The 20,278-nt window shown below is 50.2% G+C and overlaps 7 protein-coding genes, 4 non-coding genes and 1 pseudogene across 12 annotated transcripts; 10 read left to right on the top strand and 2 right to left on the bottom strand.

Annotated features, from left to right (window-relative positions):
• Positions 1-512: 512 nt before the first annotated feature.
• On the top strand, positions 513-1,136 carry STEHIDRAFT_37080 (kinase-like protein; the record flags this gene model as incomplete). Its single annotated transcript, XM_007309920.1, has 2 exons — positions 513-800; positions 849-1,136. Coding segments are annotated over 2 exons (576 nt in total), but the record flags the coding sequence as incomplete, so codon positions are not given.
• A 994-nt stretch (positions 1,137-2,130) lies between these two features.
• On the top strand, positions 2,131-6,257 carry STEHIDRAFT_67996 (potassium transporter; the record flags this gene model as incomplete). Its single annotated transcript, XM_007309962.1, has 26 exons — positions 2,131-2,320; positions 2,423-2,571; positions 2,635-2,668; positions 2,741-2,904; positions 2,980-3,061; positions 3,139-3,185; positions 3,248-3,317; positions 3,402-3,503; positions 3,597-3,675; positions 3,740-3,770; positions 3,874-4,016; positions 4,080-4,110; positions 4,195-4,271; positions 4,329-4,396; positions 4,461-4,527; positions 4,614-4,735; positions 4,791-4,863; positions 4,930-4,963; positions 5,018-5,071; positions 5,177-5,402; positions 5,463-5,500; positions 5,562-5,646; positions 5,710-5,762; positions 5,824-5,933; positions 6,026-6,135; positions 6,208-6,257. The coding sequence occupies 26 exons, from the start codon at positions 2,131-2,133 to the stop codon at positions 6,255-6,257; spliced, it is 2,289 nt and encodes a 762-aa protein (XP_007310024.1).
• A 746-nt stretch (positions 6,258-7,003) lies between these two features.
• STEHIDRAFT_162678 (kinase-like protein) lies at positions 7,004-8,002 on the top strand (the record flags this gene model as incomplete). The annotated part of the gene is made up of 2 exons (XM_007310304.1): positions 7,004-7,917; positions 7,984-8,002. 2 exons carry the CDS (start codon positions 7,004-7,006, stop codon positions 8,000-8,002), a joined length of 933 nt encoding a protein of 310 aa, XP_007310366.1.
• Positions 8,003-8,658: 656 nt separating this feature from the next.
• On the top strand, positions 8,659-8,732 carry STEHIDRAFT_t269. The gene has a single exon. It is a non-coding gene; the product is annotated as a tRNA-Ala (tRNA).
• Positions 8,733-9,203: 471 nt separating this feature from the next.
• Positions 9,204-11,116, bottom strand: STEHIDRAFT_125858 (acyl-CoA N-acyltransferase). Its single transcript, XM_007310303.1, has 2 exons — positions 10,649-11,116; positions 9,204-10,579 (listed from the first exon to the last, which is right to left on the bottom strand). Exon 2 carries the CDS (start codon positions 10,437-10,439, stop codon positions 9,831-9,833), a length of 609 nt encoding a protein of 202 aa, XP_007310365.1. The 5' UTR covers positions 10,440-10,579; positions 10,649-11,116; the 3' UTR covers positions 9,204-9,830.
• A 46-nt stretch (positions 11,117-11,162) lies between these two features.
• On the top strand, positions 11,163-11,259 carry STEHIDRAFT_t270. Its single transcript has one exon. It is a non-coding gene; the product is annotated as a tRNA-Lys (tRNA).
• Positions 11,260-11,827: 568 nt separating this feature from the next.
• STEHIDRAFT_142755 (uncharacterized protein) lies at positions 11,828-13,279 on the top strand (the record flags this gene model as incomplete). The annotated part of the gene is made up of 1 exon (XM_007310302.1): positions 11,828-13,279. The coding sequence occupies one exon, from the start codon at positions 11,828-11,830 to the stop codon at positions 13,259-13,261; it is 1,434 nt and encodes a 477-aa protein (XP_007310364.1). The 3' UTR covers positions 13,262-13,279.
• A 1,375-nt stretch (positions 13,280-14,654) lies between these two features.
• STEHIDRAFT_t271 lies at positions 14,655-14,765 on the top strand. The gene has a single exon. It is a non-coding gene; the product is annotated as a tRNA-Gly (tRNA).
• A 495-nt stretch (positions 14,766-15,260) lies between these two features.
• STEHIDRAFT_t272 lies at positions 15,261-15,353 on the top strand. The gene has a single exon. It is a non-coding gene; the product is annotated as a tRNA-OTHER (tRNA).
• Positions 15,354-15,448: 95 nt separating this feature from the next.
• Positions 15,449-15,542, top strand: STEHIDRAFT_t273 (annotated as a pseudogene). Its single transcript has one exon. The product of its transcript is annotated as a tRNA-OTHER (tRNA).
• A 44-nt stretch (positions 15,543-15,586) lies between these two features.
• On the bottom strand, positions 15,587-17,825 carry STEHIDRAFT_150524 (uncharacterized protein). Its single transcript, XM_007310301.1, has 3 exons — positions 16,640-17,825; positions 15,975-16,506; positions 15,587-15,906 (listed from the first exon to the last, which is right to left on the bottom strand). The coding sequence occupies exons 1-3, from the start codon at positions 17,577-17,579 to the stop codon at positions 15,810-15,812; spliced, it is 1,569 nt and encodes a 522-aa protein (XP_007310363.1). The 5' UTR covers positions 17,580-17,825; the 3' UTR covers positions 15,587-15,809.
• A 205-nt stretch (positions 17,826-18,030) lies between these two features.
• Positions 18,031-20,013, top strand: STEHIDRAFT_125854 (uncharacterized protein). Its single transcript, XM_007310300.1, has 8 exons — positions 18,031-18,576; positions 18,633-18,706; positions 18,770-18,794; positions 18,858-18,922; positions 18,994-19,104; positions 19,183-19,254; positions 19,309-19,631; positions 19,687-20,013. The coding sequence occupies exons 1-8, from the start codon at positions 18,090-18,092 to the stop codon at positions 19,694-19,696; spliced, it is 1,167 nt and encodes a 388-aa protein (XP_007310362.1). The 5' UTR covers positions 18,031-18,089; the 3' UTR covers positions 19,697-20,013.
• Positions 20,014-20,278: the final 265 nt, after the last annotated feature.

Raw genomic sequence — 20,278 nt, 5'->3', positions numbered from 1 at the left:
GCCTCTTCAATTTGTGTTCTATATCCTTCGTGCCACATCAGTGCCACTCAGACTCTGCCTTCCTATTATTGTTGAATTTATCCTTGTTGGTAGCTTATATATCATCATGTCTTTCCATACTGTCAATCTCAATACCTAATTTTGTCAGGAAGTGATGCTTGGACATGTGAGCAGAAGTGTGGCCCAAATTGCTGGCTGGCCAGCAAAAATTGTGACATTGTGACACTTGTGACTGGTAGCACTCTCATGTAAGAGATCTCTATTGAGGTGAAACAGGGTAATATAGATTCATGGACATGGTAGTAGCTGTATAGATAGTCCTACAAGTTAATGATATAGAGTGTTTACTCATACTGATATGAGTGCTCTCAGAGCTCTCAGAGCGTGGGTTCTGCTATCAAATCAGGGGTGGGAAAACACACCGGCTATATAGCAGATACCGGATTTCCTGATGCATCTCCCCCACCAATTCTCATGCGGCACCTGCGCAGGTTGTCGACATCGGTGACGGCCTCGTCGTCAAGTATGGCGTCACCACGGGCCTTTCGGAAGCTCTAGCGTCCGAGCTCGTTCGCTCTCAAACCAGCATCCCTGTTCCTCGTGTTCTCGCCTACTATTCCGACTCCGAGTCCAGGATTCCGTATAAGATCGGATACATCGTGATGGAGAAGGTCGAGGGTGTGATGCTAAATAGTATCTTGGAGATGTTGGACGATGCCGCGATCGAGTCCATCACTTCTCAGCTGGGGGAGTATCTCAGCGAGATGAAGAAGCTCGACAGACCTGGGGAATGGGGAATGGTCGGAAAGAACGGGATCTATCATCGCAGCCCTTATTTCACCTACCAGTCTCCGTTTCACGCCAATTCCAGGACATCAAACCCTCTTCGAGCTCGGTGCTGCAGAGACTTCGTGGAACATTTCGCCCAACTCGTCGATCGCAGCATGAACGAGAAATGGGCCGCCAGCACGCGGGCGATAGTCGATTCTTTCAACAACGATCTCCCTTCCTCGTTCTGTCATCCCGATCTCATTCCGGAGAATATCATGGTTGACAAACGCACGAATCGTATCACTGCCATCATCGACTGGCAAGGAGCCGGCTGGTATCCGTACTTCTTTCAATCGTGGGTCGCCAACAATCGAATAAGCGTTTACTCACCCACGAAGTACGCAAAGTGGCATCGGATATGGACAGTCTTGATGAAGGCGTATCCGGAGTCGGTGGAGATGAATCGATTGCTTTGGGAAGCCGAGGGGTATGGCTTTGAAGATTACCCCACATCTGTGTAAGTGCTCTTTCCATGGTCACCAATCATCGATGTCATACCTGAACAAATTCTTACAGGTGCGACTGTTGCGAGTAGGAGCTCATCCATTTACTTGATTTTATTCTCATTAAGACTCCTGTGGCTCTGGTCTGAATTGCGATGATATTCCAACTATATACTTTGCACCTGGCTCTGTCCTGGGCTGGTGCTGCGCCCATTGTTCATATCGAACGTCAATGCACATCTATATCTCTTTCTCGCATTCCCTCGCGCTCTTGCTAACGACTAGTAAATCGAAGTTGGTCCCCCCCGGCACGCGTGTCGCGTGGCGCAATTCCCTCATCCCACCAAGCGTCACCCCCATTGCATTGCATCTCCTTTCCGTCAAGCGTCATGCACGCCGCACCTAGCTACGTATTCCCTCTACGGATTGTGATATCTGATATCTTGGTGAGATAGCACGGGAAAATAACGGATAGCGCGATATTCGCCAGAGGCGTCCGCTTTTGTGGACCAGCATCCTGCAGAGATCTGATACGGTGAGCGGATTATGCTGCTGGGCGTCCGAGATGTTTGCCACCTCAATTTCTGTTTTTATTCGCTTCCCCATGGTGGGAAGGCATGCAACGCGTGGCTATAACTCACCTGTCTATCTGTTGTTACCCTTGACCTTCCTAGTCGCTTGTTCCTCTCTGCCCTTGACGACTCGGAATCTTGCTTGCAGTCTGAAGGTGCGAATGTATGTCACTCAACGTCTTTTCCCCTGTATGAGTACATCACATCATTCTGACCTCTTTTTCTTCGGCGGCGTACATAGATAACCACGAATTTCGCATACACCGTCAGTGCTTAGCTCAAAGATGCATTCGTCACCTGTCGACGTGGAGGACAGCGCCTTCCACGGCGGCGACAAGCTCAAAAGCGAAGCACATCAGACTGCATGCCTCGAAGGGAACCCCAGTGCTGATATATCATCGAGTGCCGAGACACGTCGAATGTCGACAGTGAAGAGTAGATGGGGCCTTTTGGCGCTGAGCTTTCAGACGCTTGGTACGTTCCGTACCTACCCCTGCTCTATTCCTTCGCCACAGCTTCTTCAACTCTCATGCATTTTTTGGGACACCGGCCATCGCTAACACTCTTGATCTACAGGAATAATCTATTCCGACGTCGGTACCTCCCCCGTCTATACAATGAACGGTTTGTGGCCGGCGACTGGACCCGTGCCGTCCGCGGAAGATGTGGTGGGAGGAATCAGCGCGATCGTTTGGGCGTTGACCATCATTCCCTTGGTTAAATATGTGCGTTGGAAGTGCTTGTTTATCAATACTGCGTGTTTTTTCAGACTGATGGTGTTGGTGAAGGTATTCGTTGCCTTGAGGTTCGGCACGAGTGAAGGTTAGTACTCATTCTCTGTTGTCTCTCAACTCGACTACTGTAACCGAAGTTGATAGAAGATGTTGTTCTAAGGCGAGGGTGGTATATTTGCACTCTACCAGGGTCTTTATCCGTATACTTCCCTGGGAGTCTCAGATGTTGTCGCGAATATCTCGCCAACGGACCCATGCAGCCCCAAACCGATGAGGAAGAGGAGGATACCGCCTCCTTGTATGCGTTGGCCGTTGCTTATATGGGTAAGCCCTGCGATATACTTGAGAAAGTTGACGGATTCTAAAGAACCTTGTTGACACTGTGGTGCGGTGATGCAGGCCCTGTTCGGAACGAGCCTGACCATGGCGGATGGGGTGTTCACGGCCGCGGTCTCTGTGACCAGTGCTGTGGGAGGGATAGGTATGCACTTTGTTTCTCTTTCTTCTCTCCTTCGTCACGGGGTCCTTCGGTCTCTGATTGGCGCTGTGGTTATGTAGCTGTCGCTAAACCAGAAGTTTTCAACTCTGTCGTCCCTATATCTATCGTAATCATTCTCACTTAGCCACCGCATGATACGCAGATACTAACTCTTTATTTGTAATATAGGGTTTCCTTCTCGTGCTATTCCTCGCACAACCTTTCGGGACGCACAGGCTCTCCGTCGCATTTGCTCCTGGTACGGCTCATTCATCCGCTTTGCGTTTTGATTAAATAGCAAATCTTCAACGGGCTGACGTGGATGAATGCTCTCAACACGAAGTTACGGGTATCTGGCTCCTCATAATCGCCGGTTCTGGCATCTGTAATATAACACAGTACCCTGGGATATGGAGGGCCTTTGATCCGTCGAGGGCTATTATGTGTATGTCTGACTCTTCTCTCGCTCTTATGGCCTAGCACTCGACCCTTTATGGAAGCTGACATGATTTTATCGTCTTTTTACACATGCTCGTAGATTTTGTGAGGACAGGAAACTATGATCTGCTCGCCGGGGTTTTGTTGGCTCTGACGGGTTGTGAAGCCATGTTCGCGAGGTCTGTCGATTTGGCGTTTCGCTCTCCTCACCTCTGGACGTCTCGAACCTAATGTCAAATATAGTTTGGGCCACTTCAATATGCGCTCTATTCAGGTTGACTTCCCTCCTCTACTTGCCCAGAGTTTATATTTCCCACTAACAGAGCCCCTTGCACTTCCATTCTCTTATTCTCCCTCACCCTCTCATCACTACATAGATCTCCTTCTCCACAATCGTCTACCCCTGTCTCATCCTTGCCTACCTAGGTCAGGGAGCAAGAATCGTCGTGGATGGAGAAGCCGTCATGTCCAACATTTTCTTCCTGACGGTGCCTGGAAAGGCTAATGGGCCTCTCTTCTGGTGCGTATTGCCAAGTGGTCAGCGTTGTAGTTGGAGGACTGACATGACGTGGTTGGGACGAAGGGTCATATATGTATTCGCTATTCTGGCAACGGTACGCAATCAAAACTCTTAACGTCACTCTCTGTAGCGGTAAAAGATGTTGACGCTGATTTTGACAATGTGTTGGTCAATATAGCTAATAGCTTCGCAGACGATGATCACAGCGACGTTCAGTCTTATACAACAACTGGTCAACATGAAGAACTTGCCTGCGTACGTCGTTAACCTACAGACATTCGGCCAAGGCTTACATATAACTGGACTATGTAGTGTCAGGATGGTGCATACTTCCAATACGATCCGAGGTCAGATATACGTACCTGCTGCTAATTGGATTTGTGAGTCCTTCACCCTTAATTATACTACAAGTAATAAACAAGGCTGATTATGAGTGCTGTCTAGTGATGACTGCGACGATCATCGTCGTTGCCGTCTTCAAGGACGCGACACAATTGACAAACGCATACGGGTCTGTGCCTTTCTACATTGCCTTCTCGCTTCATCGTTCTATAGACCCACATCATCCACTATCTAGCTGACCTTGTGATGGAATAGGTTCGCTGTGTCAACGGTAATGTTTACGACTACGGTCCTGATCACGATCCAGATATCATACGTGAAACAACTGCCTATTGCTGTAGCGTTATTGTATTTTGTGACGTATGGGTTCTTTGACGGTGAGGATTTTCCACCCTTGCTCCAAGGTAGAGCCGTAACCTCGTGCGATGGCAGGCCTGTTCTGGGGTGCGTCGTTGAAGAAGATACCGGAAGGAGCTTGGGTACCGCTTATGATGGGCAGTATTCTGTGCGTAGTTTTGTGCCCCTTTTTCAACGCGTACATAGCTCACGGTGTAAAATTGATATACTACAGGTGGATTTTGATGGCATTTTGGGATTGGGTCAAGGTGCGTGCATATTATCGTGTGTCCCTACGGGCTCTGAGCTGATTTTTCACTCAGGGACTGGAAGAGAAATTCGACGGTTCTTCTCGCCAAAAGCTCGAGAAACTCATCGTCCGCTCCGTACCCGGTGCAGATTCATCATTGCCCACCCTGGAAAACCTTCTCGGCATTCATGGAGCGTCTACCTCACCATATTACAGTGTACAAGCTGAGAAGGTTCGCGGGAGGGATCCGTCAATCGGCCAGGATATCGATGACGAGGGTCGGGAGTCAGATGTGCAAAATATATTGAGGGAGGTGACAAAATATTTTCTGGTTCAGACTGGTGGCGAGGTTGGGAGTAAGCCATGGGGTAGTGAGAAAACGGAGTTGGTGAGGTTACCCATCGTCGGGGTATTTCACAAGATGGCGAATGAGAGGGGAGTTCCGCATTCATTTATAAGTGAGTTCGCAGGCACACACTTGGACATAAATGTGTTAATGTTGTGTTGTCATCCTACAGGCTTCGTTCGACAATGGCCTGCTCTACCAAAAGTGGTGGTGCGTGCCGAATCCCGTCAACGTCGTGTGACAGTGACTTACAGGAAAGCATTTTCCACAGATATTCCTTTCCTTCAAGGTCCTGCCCTTGGCCCGTGTCCCGATTGAAGACCGTTATACCGTGGAGACGGTAGACTTGATCCCCGGTTCGTCATCAATGAGTTGGCTGCTCATCGACCCGTATTTCAGCCTGACTCGCCTTACTATAGGTGTATATATTGCGACATACCACGTAGGCTTTAGGCAGGGATCACCGGTCGAAGTAGGGTTTCTATGCAGCTTCGTCCCTAAAGCATCATCTCACAGTGCACTTCTGTGGATAGGTTTCTGAGCTCGTGGAGCGTATATGTGCTCTTGAATCTCGATCGGACCCAAGGGAACTCATCTCAACCGATAAGAATATTAGTGCCGTCAGTCATCGCTATACCCATATGTCAGTGCCTTCTTTTTCGTGCACCGGTCTTCTGGTCTGATTTGCCTTTCTTTTCTTCGCCCCATGGCTCAAACATCTCTTTTTTCACGCAGCGTTCCCCACTACGAGATTATTAGCAAACAAACCATGGGTGTAGGACTGCTTTCTCCGGCCGTGAATTGCGTTAGGCGGTTCTTGATCCAGGATATCTATGGAAGGCTATGTACGTTCGTCTCACTTCCCCTCCGTCTCTGTCAGACCTGAACATGACGTCTAACGTCGCTACACTGATTAGGTGTTATGTTTCCAGAGGCGACGAACTGGATTGCTACTTCCGACGAGTGAGTGGTCTACGTCTTGCAGAATGCGCTGTTGAGAGGGTATCATATGCCATTTCATCTCATATTTTCTTTTGCAGGATCATCTGTATCGGCATAACTGCCCGCATTTGATTGTTCCATTATACTACTCTTGTAGTAGACAGTCGGTGGAGGAAACTTCGTTGCATTACGCTTTCAAGGAACAGATATTCTCGAAACTATCGCCGCTCTGTCTCTTGGCCGCTAGAATTTTACAGCGTAGGTCTAAGACTTAGCGAATTGGGCACTACCAAGCTGTGGTATTACTATGTTGGCGAATCAACTGTGCCAACCGCCCCTTGGATCATACAATAGCTGTGAACTCCCTAATTGGCGTCTGGTATCGACTGTTCTTCCCGACTTACATCGTCGTCTGGGTTACATTTTGTGTGCTTAGTTGAATGTGGTCCTGTCATATTTTTGTGGTATAAACCCGTGCGTTTTATCCTATCACATTTTGCATGGTGCAGGAATAAGGATGGAGGCAGCAATAAGTGGTCAATACGTCCTCAATGGTGTGCCGGCACCCAAGATATTGTGGCACCCTGGTGTAAGCTTCGGCCTCCTCCGACTTTAACTTTCAAGCTTCAAACACCGCTTGCGCCAGGTGGCATCGATCCTCTTGTTCTCTACGACTTTGGTACGACGAAAGACACCTCCGAGTACTGAACAAATCCTCAGTTAGTTTTTCGCTCACCCTGCTAATATCGCGCGTTTCAGAAGCTGTCAGTCATGCCTGCTTCCTTCCGTAAACTTTTCGCCCCATTCCCGCACGATCTGGGCGACATCCAGGAATTCATACCATCTGGACGTCTCGTCTCCCCCGCTGATTCTCATGGAACCACGCGGGTCGTCGACATCGGTGGCGGCTTGGTCGTGAAGTATGGCAACACGACACGACTTTCGGAAGCTCTGGCGTCCGAGCTCGTTCGCTCTCAAACTAGCATACCTGTTCCTCGCGTTCTCGCTTACTATTCCGACTCCTCCAAGATATACAAGATCGGATATATCGTGATGGAGAAGGTCGAGGGTGTAATGCTTAGTAGCATCCTGGAGATATTGGACGGTGCTGCGATCGAGTCCATCACTTCTCAGTTGGGAGGATATCTCAGTGAGATGAAGAAGCTCGACAGACCTGGAGAATGGGGAATGGTCGGCAAGAACGGGATCTATCATCGCGACCCTTATTTCACCTACCAGCTCCCCCCACCGTCTACGGTCACTTCCAAGAAATCAAATCCTCTTCGAGCTCGGTGCTGCAGAGACTTCGTGGAACATTTCGCCCGACTCGTCAATCGGAGCATGAACGAGGAATGGGCTGCCAGCACGCAGGCGATAGTCGATTCTTTCAACAACGATCTACCTTCCTCATTCTGTCATCCAGATCTCGTTCCCGAGAATATCATGATCGACGAACGCACAAATCGTATCACCGCCATCATCGACTGGCAAGGAGCCGGCTGGTATCCGTACTTCTTTCTGTCCTGGGTCGCTCACAATCGGGTGAGCGCGTACTCGCCCGCGAAGTATGCGCAGTGGCATCGGATATGGACAGCCTTGATGGAGAGGTATCCGGAGTCGGTGGGTATGAATCAGTTGCTTTGGGAAGCCGATGGGTATGGCTTTCAGGATCTCCCCCAGTCAGTGTATGTACTCTTTTCTACGTCACAAACCACTGCAATTCTCTTATCTGACGAATGGGATTTTCGTAGATGTGACTGTTGCGAGTAGGAGCTTATCCAACCTCCGATCTTCAGGGCCATTCCGAATATCAAGCTTCTCTTCCTGTTCCCACTACGATACCTCATGAGCTCTGACTTGTGTCCGGTTCGTTTCTTCAATAAAAGAGTTCGTATTCGCTGTGGTGTCCAGACTCTAAGAATATCACGACGTCGAAGTAAATAGAGAACGCAGGGACCTGAACGTCACCTGCACGAGTTTCGGGTGGCGGCGCGGACATGCATGTCCAAGTCAAGAGCGGAGAAGTCCAGGAAGTTCAAGGAAATCGAGGACATAAGGCACTAGAGGAGGGTAATGAAGTAATGCAGAGGTGTTGAGCATATGTGATGGTCCTTATGGACGAGTAGCTGTGAGTCAATGGACGAGTACATAGGGGGATGGGGTCAGTCTAAAGTCATTCGGAAGAGAGGATCCATGGACCGTGGTCCTCGGATTCAATCTCCGCTGCACGTGTCTACGCTAGACCAGTGACGGGCCTTGTTTATATTCATGAGTTGAAGTGAAATCAATTCTCCCTCCGGCATACGATCTTCGCCAAACACGCATTCTCCGGATTAAACTCCAAACTCTGTTCAATAGGTTCAATGTTCAAGTTGTGTGCTTGCAGTAGTACTTGAGTACAGTAACTCGAAGCACTACAATGTGGAGGGCACATGGTGTAGTTGGTTATCACGCTCGCTTAGCATGCGAGAGGTGTCCGGTTCAATTCCGGATGTGTCCACTAATGATGTCAAATGTCCACGATTTTTTTTTCCAGTCGTCACCCAGGTGAGTTCATAGCAGCCTTTGTCAACAGTTTTTGCGAAAATCATCTACTCTGCACGACTCAAGTGGTCGAACGATTTATTCATTCTTAAAGAAGTGGGAACCACTGCGGCCACTGGCATCGAGCTCAGTGGGCCTGTCGGGAGTCCGACATCCTATGTTTCCGTACTTATCTCAGACAGACTCACGTCACCCGATTCCACCAGGGTCTCTTTGGGTGCCTGTTCGTTTGCATTGGATGCCAAGCTGATTATTATTGTCCTTCAAACAGATGATAAGCGATCCATATCAAACACCCTTCTCTCCAGAACGCCCACCATGACCGACCCAAATTTCCACATCTCGACCCCACGCCTCTATCTCTCATACTTTCTACCCACCTCGGATGCTCATGTCGACTTCATCTTTGAATTGTTCAACAGTCCATCCTTCATCGCTGCCGTTGGCGATACCGGCATGACGACTCGCGATCTTGCACGAGGAAGGATTCAAGCATTCGTCAACACCCACGAGAAGATCGGATATGGCCAATACCTCATATCACTGAAACCAGACAACTCCTCGTCCTTCTATCTCTCGAACGCTACACCTATCGGTGCGGTCTCTCTCCTCCTTCGGGAAGGCTTTTACTCTGTCCCCGACATCGGCTTTGCCATCACCCCCTCCGAACATGGCAAAGGCTACGCTTCTGAGGCCGCCACCGCACTCATGGAGTACGCACGGAAGGAGCACGGAGTGACGCAGTTTACTGGGTATACCAGGCCGGGGAACATAGGGAGCAGGAAGACCATGGAGAAGTGTGGGTTGAAGTTTTGGGGAGAGATGAAGTTGAGGAGGTTTGAAGGCAGGGTCGATGCGGTGTACTGTTCGGACGGAATGGGTAAGGGACCGGACGGGATGAAGGAGTATGGTTATACGGAGAAGGAGATGGTATTCGAGAAGGAGGAAGAGTCCTAACGCTGCTCCGAAACGGTGTATGTATCCATATGCCTATCTTATACGCTTCGTCCATGCCTTCTATTCCCGCTCCGCCGCTTTTCACCCCGACACCCAATCAATCATCGATCCCATACTCCTTTAAGTCCCCCATTCCCGGCAACGCAAACACGAAGCTCTCATGGCCCCCAAACGCGACAAGCTTCCTCACCCCCCTCTCCTCCAACCCAACCTTCCCCAACACCTTCTTACTCTTCGCATTCCTCACACTCGTGAATCCAAGGACACCGTCAAGCTTCAAGTCCTCCAACGCATGCCTAATAATCTCTTTCCCCGCCTCCGTCGCATACCCTTTCCCATTCTCCTCTTCCAGAATCGCGAACCCTACGTCGGGGACTTTATAATGCCCCATCATCAACGAAACGTTTCCTATCGGCTTCGCATCCTCAAAACTCGACGAGAGTTCGGACGGAGAAGAGGATTCAGCGGAGTGAGATTTGAGCCAGATGACGTATTGTCCGAAACCGTATTTGGCCTGACGCTCGGAGAATGCGATGAGGACTTTGTGCGCTTTCTCGAGGGTGTCGATGCCGGTTTTGCCTTCGGCGGCGATGAAGATGGGTGAGTTGTAGAGATTGAAGAGGAAGGCGGCGTGGGCGTCGTTGGAGGGGAGGAAGTGAGTGATGAAGAGGCGGGGGGTTTCGAGGCGCCAGGTTGGGTCGGCCATCGCGTGTGCGGAGTGGTGGGTGGTGGTAAGGTGGATGGCAAATGATAGGGGTTGGTGCTCCGCCTTGGTTAGGTTTGTTGGGAGGAGTGTTCGTTGTTGATTCAGACGATATACACGTCGGTCGCCAGGACGCTTCGCTAGTAAGTCCCCTTCAATATTTCCCGCTCAGTCGAGTTCATTATATTTTCACACCTTCGAGTCACATCCAGTCGTGCACAAGCATTCACGTCCTCGGTGCCTTCGAGAATCGAAATCGATTGTCTGCATAGCGTCATGAGACGCAGAGATAACGACCTCCTCGGTCCTTGCTATCCCTCGTGCGGCTGCGTTATCCGTTCCTTAACGGTGTCTGATCGACCTGCCAGATAATTGATATTGAACACGGCCTTCCTGATGCACGGATCTGAAGCAGATTTGCGGTGCGTTGTGTATTTCAATTTTCAGTTTTGATCCCGAGCAGGATGGTCTTGCTTATCCGTGGTCACCTTGGGCTATTGAGCAACACTGTTTTGACTCGACACATTATGTTGATCTTTGTGCTACATAGAGAATCTCTAGGCATGCTCTCATACGAAGCCGCTATGTTGCGGTCTGACTCAACTCGTTTGAGCGCACGTTCCGTTCTTTCTACTAAGACTTACTCCACAGGACGTCCAAGGGACATCGAACGCCGCCACTGTCTTTCTAGGGGGGTCCTATGTCTGATGCGGTTGCGATGTACATTGGTCCGTGGTGTATCGGTTGCATCCTCGCTCTTTATGACAGAACAGCTTGTATCCATGAATTGCGAGAGGAGCTGGTTCGAGTCCGGCTGGGCCTACTTATACATCTCGTCCGTATATGTATATGCTTTTATCATGCCGGCATGTGCCTCGTATCTTGATCAAGACCATCTCAATATATAAATGCGACTGTCTCGAACCATTGCTTGGGGTGAGTTGCTGAGTGCCACCGTGGCACCCAAAACAACTGTTCGATTTACGTACGACCTTCATTTGGCCGTCACAACATCGGCAGTGTCCGTTCCTCCTCCAACCCGAACCTCATCAACGCGACGCGTGCACTAGGACGCGTTTGGACAGGTACTTAACGCGATATATTTCGTTCTCGACGCGCCATTGTATACTGATTATGTTGCAAAGACAGTCACAGAGGCCTCTACGTTTCCGAAACGAAGCGTCTAGAAGAAAACTGCTGCTTTAGCATCCGCCAAGGTCAGTATGCACGACTAGGTTTTTGTATCGACTTTCAATATGCATATAATACCTTCCCCCTCTTGATACGATAGATAACATATTCTTCTTCGAGACGATCTCGATTAATATTCCTCGCTGACGCTTATATCTTACCCGCTTCCATAGGTACACTGGTCCACGTTTTGCATCACCATGATCAAGGGGCTCAACGTATACTGCTTCATATGCGGAGGCCCAACTTGCAAACAGTTCGCCGACTGCGACGGTATATCTCTTCGGGGCTCAAACCCAGCCCCATGGGACGAACTGCCAGGCCTCACTTCCTCCGACGCATCCTGGCTCTGCGATAACACCGTCGCCGTCTATGCAGATTGTATCTCTCCTCCCGGCATCTACCAGCGCAAAGAGAACCGTCTTAGGCCCGCTGCGAAGATTGAGACCGTACTTGGGCGCATGTGCTTCAGTGGATTCGCAGGTGACTTGGACAAATATCTTAGATGGGGCGGCGAGGGGGAAAGAGAGTCATACCGAGAGCTTGAGGAGATGCTGCGGGAGATGGAATTTGTTGATGATGGCATACATCTGGATTCTGGTTTTACTCCGAACTGGGCGAGGGCGATGCGGCCGGGGGATATGACGGATTATCCGGTCGACATCGAACAAGGCGTCTACATCGCGCACGAAACCTGCCTCTTCCTCGCAACGGCCTGGTCAAAGACGCAGAATCCCTCACATTATGGCGATTCAACGATTACTGGTGAGCCCGAGCCCGACGATGTTCTCAAGTTTGGGATGTGTTCGGATCAGAGGACCCATATTGCTTCATTCTTCGTCTACGCGCTCCCCGCCCTTATACCGAACCTCGTCCCTACTTCTTTGGAGCCAGCAACAGCGGCTTTTTTCGCCATGACACGAGCAAATCTCTCCAAGATCGGAGTAGACCCAGATCTATCGTTCACACGCATTGACCTACAACCCGTCTTACGCGATTTTCTTCACGGTGTCGAGCCAACCAAGCGTTCAAAGGCAGGAGGCACATGGCTGGAGGGAAGGAAGAGCCACAACTTCTATCACCGGGAACAATACGGGATCGCACATCTTAAACGTCCAGATACTTTCCCTGTTGTCAGCCAGATCCAAAAGCCGAAACCGGTCCGCCTCTCGCCATGGACTGTCATCGGTAATCCTATCGCTCCGAAGGCATTCAAGCTCTTTCCCACATCCACCAAGGCCACCCGTGGCCACAGCCTACCTCTGGAAATCGTCCTGCGCATTCTAACGATAGGCGATATCGACGACTCGGACGTTCGCTCGCTCGAACGCGTGTCAAGATCGTGGAAGGATTTTTTCCGCACGCCCTTCATGCAGAAAGCGTGGTGGCGCGACGTGTGTTGTAAAGTGCCCTTCAATGGGTGCCTGTATCTTCCCACAGCGGCGGACTGGACGATGAGCGCGGAGATGGTGAGGATTGCGTTGAAGATGAAGGGAAAGGACGCGGAGTGTTATGACTGGAGGGGATATTTCATCAGGGCGAGGAAGGATTTGAACATTCAGAATCGACGAAGGATCTTGGAGGCGGTCATGCTCTTGGATAACATGATCAGGTCGCCGGCGAGCTCGACGTGAAGCGGAGCTGTAGACGAGCCGAGGGACGGCGTGGAGTCTTATATGTTTGCTTTTGCTATCCGTAGACATCCTTTGTAATTATCAAAGTTCTGCATCGTATCGTGCGGAGTATCTGATTTTCGGCCTTCGGTTCGCAGGCGTAAAAGTATCTAGACTGAAAGCTATTTGCCACTTGGGCCACACTTCACATCGGCTCGGGCCGGGGTATCGTTCTCGGGCGAATTCGGACGAACCCTCTTGCTTTCAACTATGTTCGCGCCTCGTTCTTCCCGCCGAATCCTCTGCGACTGCACACAACCCGCCAAGCGACAATCCGTAACGTCAATGGCTACTCTTATCATATTTGGGTCTCGACACCTGGAGATACTTGGTCATGGTATTTTGAGCGTGACGAAGGCTCTGAATGCAGATGAGTGAGTGGTGGACTCCTGTCTTGGGACTTGGCTTCCTTCCTTTCATCCCATTGGCGTACGTTTCTTTTCATCGACATCCACCAGTGTCTATCTGAAAATATGTGTATATATGCTGTATTGCTGAGCTGGTTGGAGCTCCACCCATTAATACACCGCAGTTGGTGCTATTTCTGTAAGTCCTTGAATTTCGATTCAAATCTACAAAGTACCGGATGCACGCATTACAACATACCTCATACAATATGGTGAGGGAGAGGAGCCTGTTAGAGCCTGGTTGGACCTGACCATGACTTTACCGCCGCTCCAACAAAGAATTGCTCAATGTATTTTATCACGGTCTATGCTTGATGACGAGTCTTGTTGATCAGCCAGTGTGAGGGTATGTTACGGGCCCATGGTGTATCGGATGCACGCTCGCGATGTGTGGCCGCTGTTATAGCATTGCACATTCGATAGCGAGAGGAGCCGGTTCGAATCCGGCGAGACCTGTTAAGTTGTGACACATTTTTTTGGTATGTTCAACACTTCGATCCTCACGCAGCACCATTGGTCTGCCCACCGCAATGCACACGTATGCGCAGATGATCACCGCGCACATGGTTTCCCTCAGTTCCCCTATGGAACTATGCTTCGTTCATCTAGAGGGAAGCATTTTCGCGTCGGTCGCACCGTAATGCGTACACGTCCATGCTGTATCTGGATGCACGTTGGCTCAAAATATGCGAGAATATATGAGTACTTGTTCTACGTTTGCGAAAAGAGCCGGTTCGAATCCGGCTGGACCTATATTTGTTCCAGACGAGGATACTTATTCATGAAAAGCAGGTATGTATTATCGGTATACTGTTGCTTTTACAGAGCACAGAGCACGAGCCTCGAATGTGCATAATTTCGGGTCCCTCCGCCTCCTTTGTTTCTTTTGTGCACTGTGATAGCCACGCACATCAGCGTCATTTCGGGACTCGAAGATCACATTATACAGGGCTATAGTATAGTGGTTGTACGTTCGAGATCCATGTATGTGTCTGGTGATACACATTGGTAATCCCATATATCATCGAGAGGGGCCGGTTCGATTCCGGCTAGACCTTCGTATAGTGCGCTTGAACTTATGTTTTTCCTCTTATCTTCTTTGGTTTCGTTAGGGTGTTCGTAGTTCCGCACATCCAGCGGTTATAGGATTCTCGAGCTCGCTATGTTTTCACTAAGTCCAAGCATCCGAATCTAGCCGAATTAGGCGACTAAGGAACTCGAACAAACCATACTTACCGCAGGCCCATGGTAGTTGCACGCTCGAGATCCGTAGGCTCTTACTCTACTATCATTATGGAGAGGAGCCAGTTTGAGTCCGGCTGGACCTGAGGCCTGAGTAACTGTCAGATCGAGGAACCCAACGTTTTCCTACCCTTAAGCTTTTTATTACGCGCACTTGGAGGATGTGATTGAGAAAGAGCAGGGGCTCATAGAAAGGAAACGCATGATCCCGAGTCCTTTTCCCTATATGTCTGGTTTATTACTTTGTACACCATGACAGCCCACGTCTAATCCACATAGCATCTTAATCTCGAGACTCGAGATAAGTGCAAGGGTCTATAGTGTAGTGGTTGCACGCTCGAGATCTATAGGATTCCATGGGAATAGATTATTGAGAGGGGCCAGTTCGATTCTGGCTAGACTTTCTGTCAAAGATTGGTAGGAGAATCTGTTTTTTTTTTCCTTGTTCTCGTCGGGCGCTTCACAGTATTAAGGGACTCGAACAAACCATACTTATCACGGGCCCATGGTGTACCGGTTGCATGCTCGAGATCCGTTGAACAGAGGTAGGAGTGTTTGTCGAGAGGAGGCCGGTTCGAATCCGGCTGGGCCTATGACAGACGAGAACTGGTGCAAACCCCCAATTTTTACGCATTTTGTGATGTGGGGTGTTCGTGATGATTCGGAGAGGCGGGACGCGTAGGAGGAAGTATAGAAGCATCGACGGAGAGAGCTGTAATTGAGTAAGATGGAGCATATATAGTCCTTGCGTACGAGACAGATACAAGACCATTGCGTCAACGAAACAGACTCGATAGACGGTCTACCAAGCCCTCAGAAAGAAATAAAAGGCCACGTCGTACGAGATAGTAGATCGAGACTCAACAGATGACACAATCGTCGCTCATATACTTGACCAGTCTGGCCTCGAACATCCCCCTCAGCGTTCCATGCTCATCGACATAACCTGACGCCCTACTGACCGTCAACAAGGTAAGTATGGAATCATAAAAGCCCCGGGAAAGACACGACGACTAAGGACGCACCCATTCCTCGCACCATCGAGCACACGCTCATCCAACGTCACCTCAACTTCGTATCCTCCCTCTTCCGGTTCAAAGCCTGCACTCGCTCCATTATGCATACTCATCTTCCCCTTCGCTTTGGATCGTGACATTGCATTCGTCGCAGCAGCCGCGGAAGAGTAAGAATAGGGAGCGGTGTCGGAGATAGGTTCGCCGAGCAGGTGTTTACGCGGTGACTGCATTCGGATCGATATATCGGGTAAGTTCTGTGGTGGACGAGGACTGTTAGAACCTGGCCCGGCGAAGGTAGAGGTAGAGGTCGTGGAATATGGGGTAGGACGGTAGGAGCCTGGCATGCCACCACTGGAGGTTTTCGGGGGAATGCTCGCTGTGATGGAGGAGGAGATCGGATTCGGGTGGGAAGAGGGATAGATTGTGAGACGGGAGTCGACATAGGTTGGTTGACTTCCGTCGGAGAGACCGAGTGCGACGCGGGGCGGAGAGGGTCCAGAGGAGGAGGGTGGTGCCGAGAAGCGGAGGTACCACATCCTGCCTGTAAAACCCAAGGAGCGACTAAATGTAAGATAGGGAGTTTCACATAAAAACAAGGAAGAGGAAATAAGAAACAAATGTAAGGGGAGAAACGGAGAAGAGGTGTGGTGTAGAAGAGGGGCTAAAGCACGTGCCTCTCGCGATCCACTCAACTCTCACCACCTTCGAGACCCTCATCCTCAACTGAAACTTCACGATCTCGAATCTCACCACAAACGCCCTATCAGCATCCCCACCGCTACCTCCACCTTCACCTCCTCCTCCAGCTGCCTCCTCAACCTCGATGACGTCACCCGCACTATCCCAGTCTTCCCCATGGCTGAGTAGGATCTCGTCTGAACCGGAGAGACGCGCGAATGATTTCGGAAAGCGCGATTTGATCAACGTGAAGGTCGAATGGTCAGAGTTGACCATACACACGCAACGGACTTCGGAGATCGTGTGTGGTAGAATAGGAGTCATTTCCGCGAGTAGAAACACAACCATATCAATCTCCTCCTCCTGTCCACCTCCATCACCTTCGCCCTCTGCCCTCGCTTTGCCTGTCTCTACTCTCCTGCTTACAGCACGTGCCCTCGGCCGTTTAACAATAGCCCAGTAAACAACCCCATGCTCCTCAATGAACCTCTCCTGCAACACCTCTGAGAAATTGATGCCGTTAGACGCGCAAGCTTCTTTACAACTCGCTAGGACACTGCTGATGAATGTTTCGGACGTATCCGAGGTAGGGCGCTGAACGAGATCGCGAAGCAGGGAGTGGATTGTCGACAGAAGTTCGGGTGGTGGCTTGGAAAAGGTAGGAAGGAAGGAGAACCATTTGCGTTGGATTGTGGTTGACGGAGGAGGTTGGGAGGCGAGGGAAGTGGGACGGGCGGAGGCGAGGGAGAATGGCGAAGTCGGGATTGGAGCACGTGGGCGACTGGGACCGGCAGTGGATAAAACGGAAGATAATGAAATAGAATCGCGACCGGAGGGACTGTATGGAGGAGGGACATCAGCGGAGGGTATGTCTGTGTAAGGCGAGTCGTCGAGAGGCTTTTTGATGTCTGATGGTTCGTCTGCCAAAGTGAGCATTGTTCCAAACCCAAAACCTAGAAGACGTCGATAATATGAAGCCCTCAGCGTTCTTCTGGAGATGGAAGATGAAAGTCAAAGAGGACGTCTGAAAGCAGTGCAACGAGGTTGATGGCTCCCTAATCCAAGTACAGATAGAGCAATAATAAGGCGGTAGATTAATGTATCAAGCTATCTTTTAGTCAAAGAAATAAACTGTACTGCGCAAAGTGTACAGTGCCGAGCGCATTGCATGCCATGGGACGCATGCCGTGCCCTTGCGTAGACGAACGGCGAAGACGTCGACGACGACAGCGAACACAAAAGCTGTGCCACTGTGGCGTGGCCCGTCGGAACTCGGCTTTTTCCGGTCTGCCCAATCGTTGATTACGTGCGTTCTTATCTACCATCGTTCGCTGCTCCTAGAACTCATCACCTAGTCTAACGTCACATCTGGTTCTAGTTATATCTTTGAAGCTTGCATTTTTTCGGCTTACTCTTGGAACTTGGCCGCTGCTTCGGCGTAATACTATGGACGCTACCGACGAACTACTAGACTCACGCCGGGAACTCGTCCGAACTCAGCTACGGCTCGAGCGAGTACAACGCGAGTTGGATTCGCTCCATGCGGAACACGCCGCCCAAATCAAACTAGTTCTCGAGGATCTCACTCACACACGTCGTCAATGTGACGAAGCGCGGGCTCTGGCCGAAAGATTCAAGTTGGATCTTGGGCAACTGGAAAAAGCCTCGGCTGGGAACTCGTCGTTGAACGATGAGCTAGCTGGAGCTCGGAGGGACGCTAAGGATCGAAGGGTCGAGTGTCAAGACCTTCGTGATGAGCTCCAGCGGGAGAGGGAATCTATGAATAGAGATCGGGAAGGTTGGGAGTGGGAGAAGGTGCAGTTGCGGAGCGAATTGATGCGTCTAGAGGATGCGGCCAACGAGACCAGGATGGAGGCACCCGAACTGTTACAGGATGACCTTCAGCTTGGGATGGTCGAAGGTAATCCATCTAGTGAGTGGCTGTGAGAATAGTCCTGTTGACGCTATATCTGACGGTTGGCTCAAAAGGCTCCAGGGTAACAACTCGGACCCGATTTTCTCGACCTCGAAGTTTGAGCATCGACAACACCAATGAATTCAACGTAAGTACCTGTTTTTACTGAAAGCTGGTTACCACACAACTGACAACTTTCGACTCCGTTAAGACACCCGTAAGACAGGGATCGGCTGGTAATCATCTTTTTTAATCTTTGCTTGAAGGCTTATACTCACCCCTTCGCATTGTTCATGCAGCAGCCTTTGCGCTCTCCGTCTCTGAGGACGGTAAGAACATTCCCAGTACGTCCGTTAAGAGAGAGGTAAACTTGTTTATCTCGACATTGTCCCTGAAATGTTGTGTGAATATTGCTAACTGGACAATGTCACGCAGAATGGCAGTATCTTTCCTGTCAAGCGTGGGCTTCCCGACGGCGACGACAAGAACACCGTTCACCCACCTAAGCGACACAGACCGAACATGCCACAAACGACTACGCCAGAGGTAACACCGATTCCATTTCCCCCTGGTTGCTGGCGATACTATTCTATCTACTCATATCTCTTTAACGATCATTCTAAGAGTCATGAGGATCGTATGGATCGCGGCTTCCCTCCAGCCTCTAACCCCGTGGGCGCGATGCACACAGATCAGGTATGCCCATCTCCTTGAAGCGAATCAAGACTTTCTTACATATACCTCTTCAAGACCGATTTTACATGCCCCGAATGTGACAACATCATTCCTGGTGCCGGTAAAGACAAACTCGCCCAATGCAACCACATGAAGGAAAACCACACGATCTCTAGGCAATTCACCAACTTTGCAAAGACGAGGAATCGGCTGTGCATATACCGCAGTCCAATCCAGTGGCATTTTTCTTGCCCTTGTGGGGAACAATTCAAGAGGAAGGACGAGTTGGAGAGGCATATCTTTGGGCTCGGTCAGACAGCCCAGGGTGCACACCGTGCTAAATCATTGCTGCCGATGCAAAGGAAGATTCGGAGCGACGTGGAAGCAATCTCAAAAAGGTCTTTGTCCTCAGTATTATGTCTGTTTCCGCATCCCTGATCTATGACGCTGCAGTTCTGCGTAAAGTCCGTATCATCAGTGTAACGGATTGTCGCCAGTCAACCACCTGGGACGGTCGGGAGTATGGGCAGGGGGCCAGCGTATCCTGCTGGCGTCGTGGATAAGGCACATGCTAGCACATCTTAGTCTTTCGACTTCTTCTGATTCGACCCATTTTTTTGCCTGGTCCGCATCACTTTGTGTCGTTCCTCCGAGCTCATCGCTTGTTCTATCTCCAAGGGGCACACAAATTCTCCTGATAATGCCGTCTAGTTCTTGCTGTGTCTGCGAAGGCTTGAGCTTTCCTAGCTGATGGACGAGTTGCGCGAGCATGGGGTTATTGAAACCTGTTGTCGTTAACAGACGAGTGGCGCTCAGAATGCTATCCCGATATCGAACTTTTTCACTGTTCTTTGCTCGACGTGCGGTCTGACAGTGAGTTAGCTCAGTGTTTTTCGGTGCCGAGCAGGCCCAGTCAGCCGAGAAGTAAACGTCCAGCCGAGCGGGTTTTAACCAGACATCGTCTCGCGTTCGCTCGCGTCGGCTCGTCTGGTCCACTTCTTTCGACTTCCACCTCTTTGTTTAGCTTCCTCACCAACTTTCGTTC

The sequence above is a fragment of the Stereum hirsutum genome (assembly GCF_000264905.1).
Source record: "Stereum hirsutum FP-91666 SS1 unplaced genomic scaffold STEHIscaffold_19, whole genome shotgun sequence".
NCBI classification, from domain to species: Eukaryota; Fungi; Basidiomycota; class Agaricomycetes; order Russulales; family Stereaceae; genus Stereum; species Stereum hirsutum.
The sequence above is the reverse complement of the archived record's forward strand: the minus strand, read 5'-3'. Positions and strand labels throughout refer to the sequence as shown.

Excerpts from the sequence above, each read along its gene's own strand:
- STEHIDRAFT_150524 (XM_007310301.1), bottom strand. The coding sequence starts at position 17,579 with ATGCTCACTTTGGCAGACGAACCATCAGACATCAAAAAGCCTCTCGAC. Across the intron at positions 16,507-16,639 it reads AGTTGAGTGGATCGCGAGAG|GCAGGATGTGGTACCTCCGC; the intron begins GCACGTGCTTTA and ends TGGGTTTTACAG. Across the intron at positions 15,907-15,974 it reads CTCGATGGTGCGAGGAATGG|TAGGGCGTCAGGTTATGTCG; the intron begins GTGCGTCCTTAG and ends GTTGACGGTCAG.
- STEHIDRAFT_125858 (XM_007310303.1), bottom strand. The coding sequence starts at position 10,439 with ATGGCCGACCCAACCTGGCGCCTCGAAACCCCCCGCCTCTTCATCACT.
- STEHIDRAFT_125854 (XM_007310300.1), top strand. The coding sequence starts at position 18,090 with ATGGACGCTACCGACGAACTACTAGACTCACGCCGGGAACTCGTCCGA. Across the intron at positions 18,707-18,769 it reads ACAACACCAATGAATTCAAC|ACACCCGTAAGACAGGGATC; the intron begins GTAAGTACCTGT and ends GACTCCGTTAAG. Across the intron at positions 18,795-18,857 it reads CGTAAGACAGGGATCGGCTG|CAGCCTTTGCGCTCTCCGTC; the intron begins GTAATCATCTTT and ends TTGTTCATGCAG.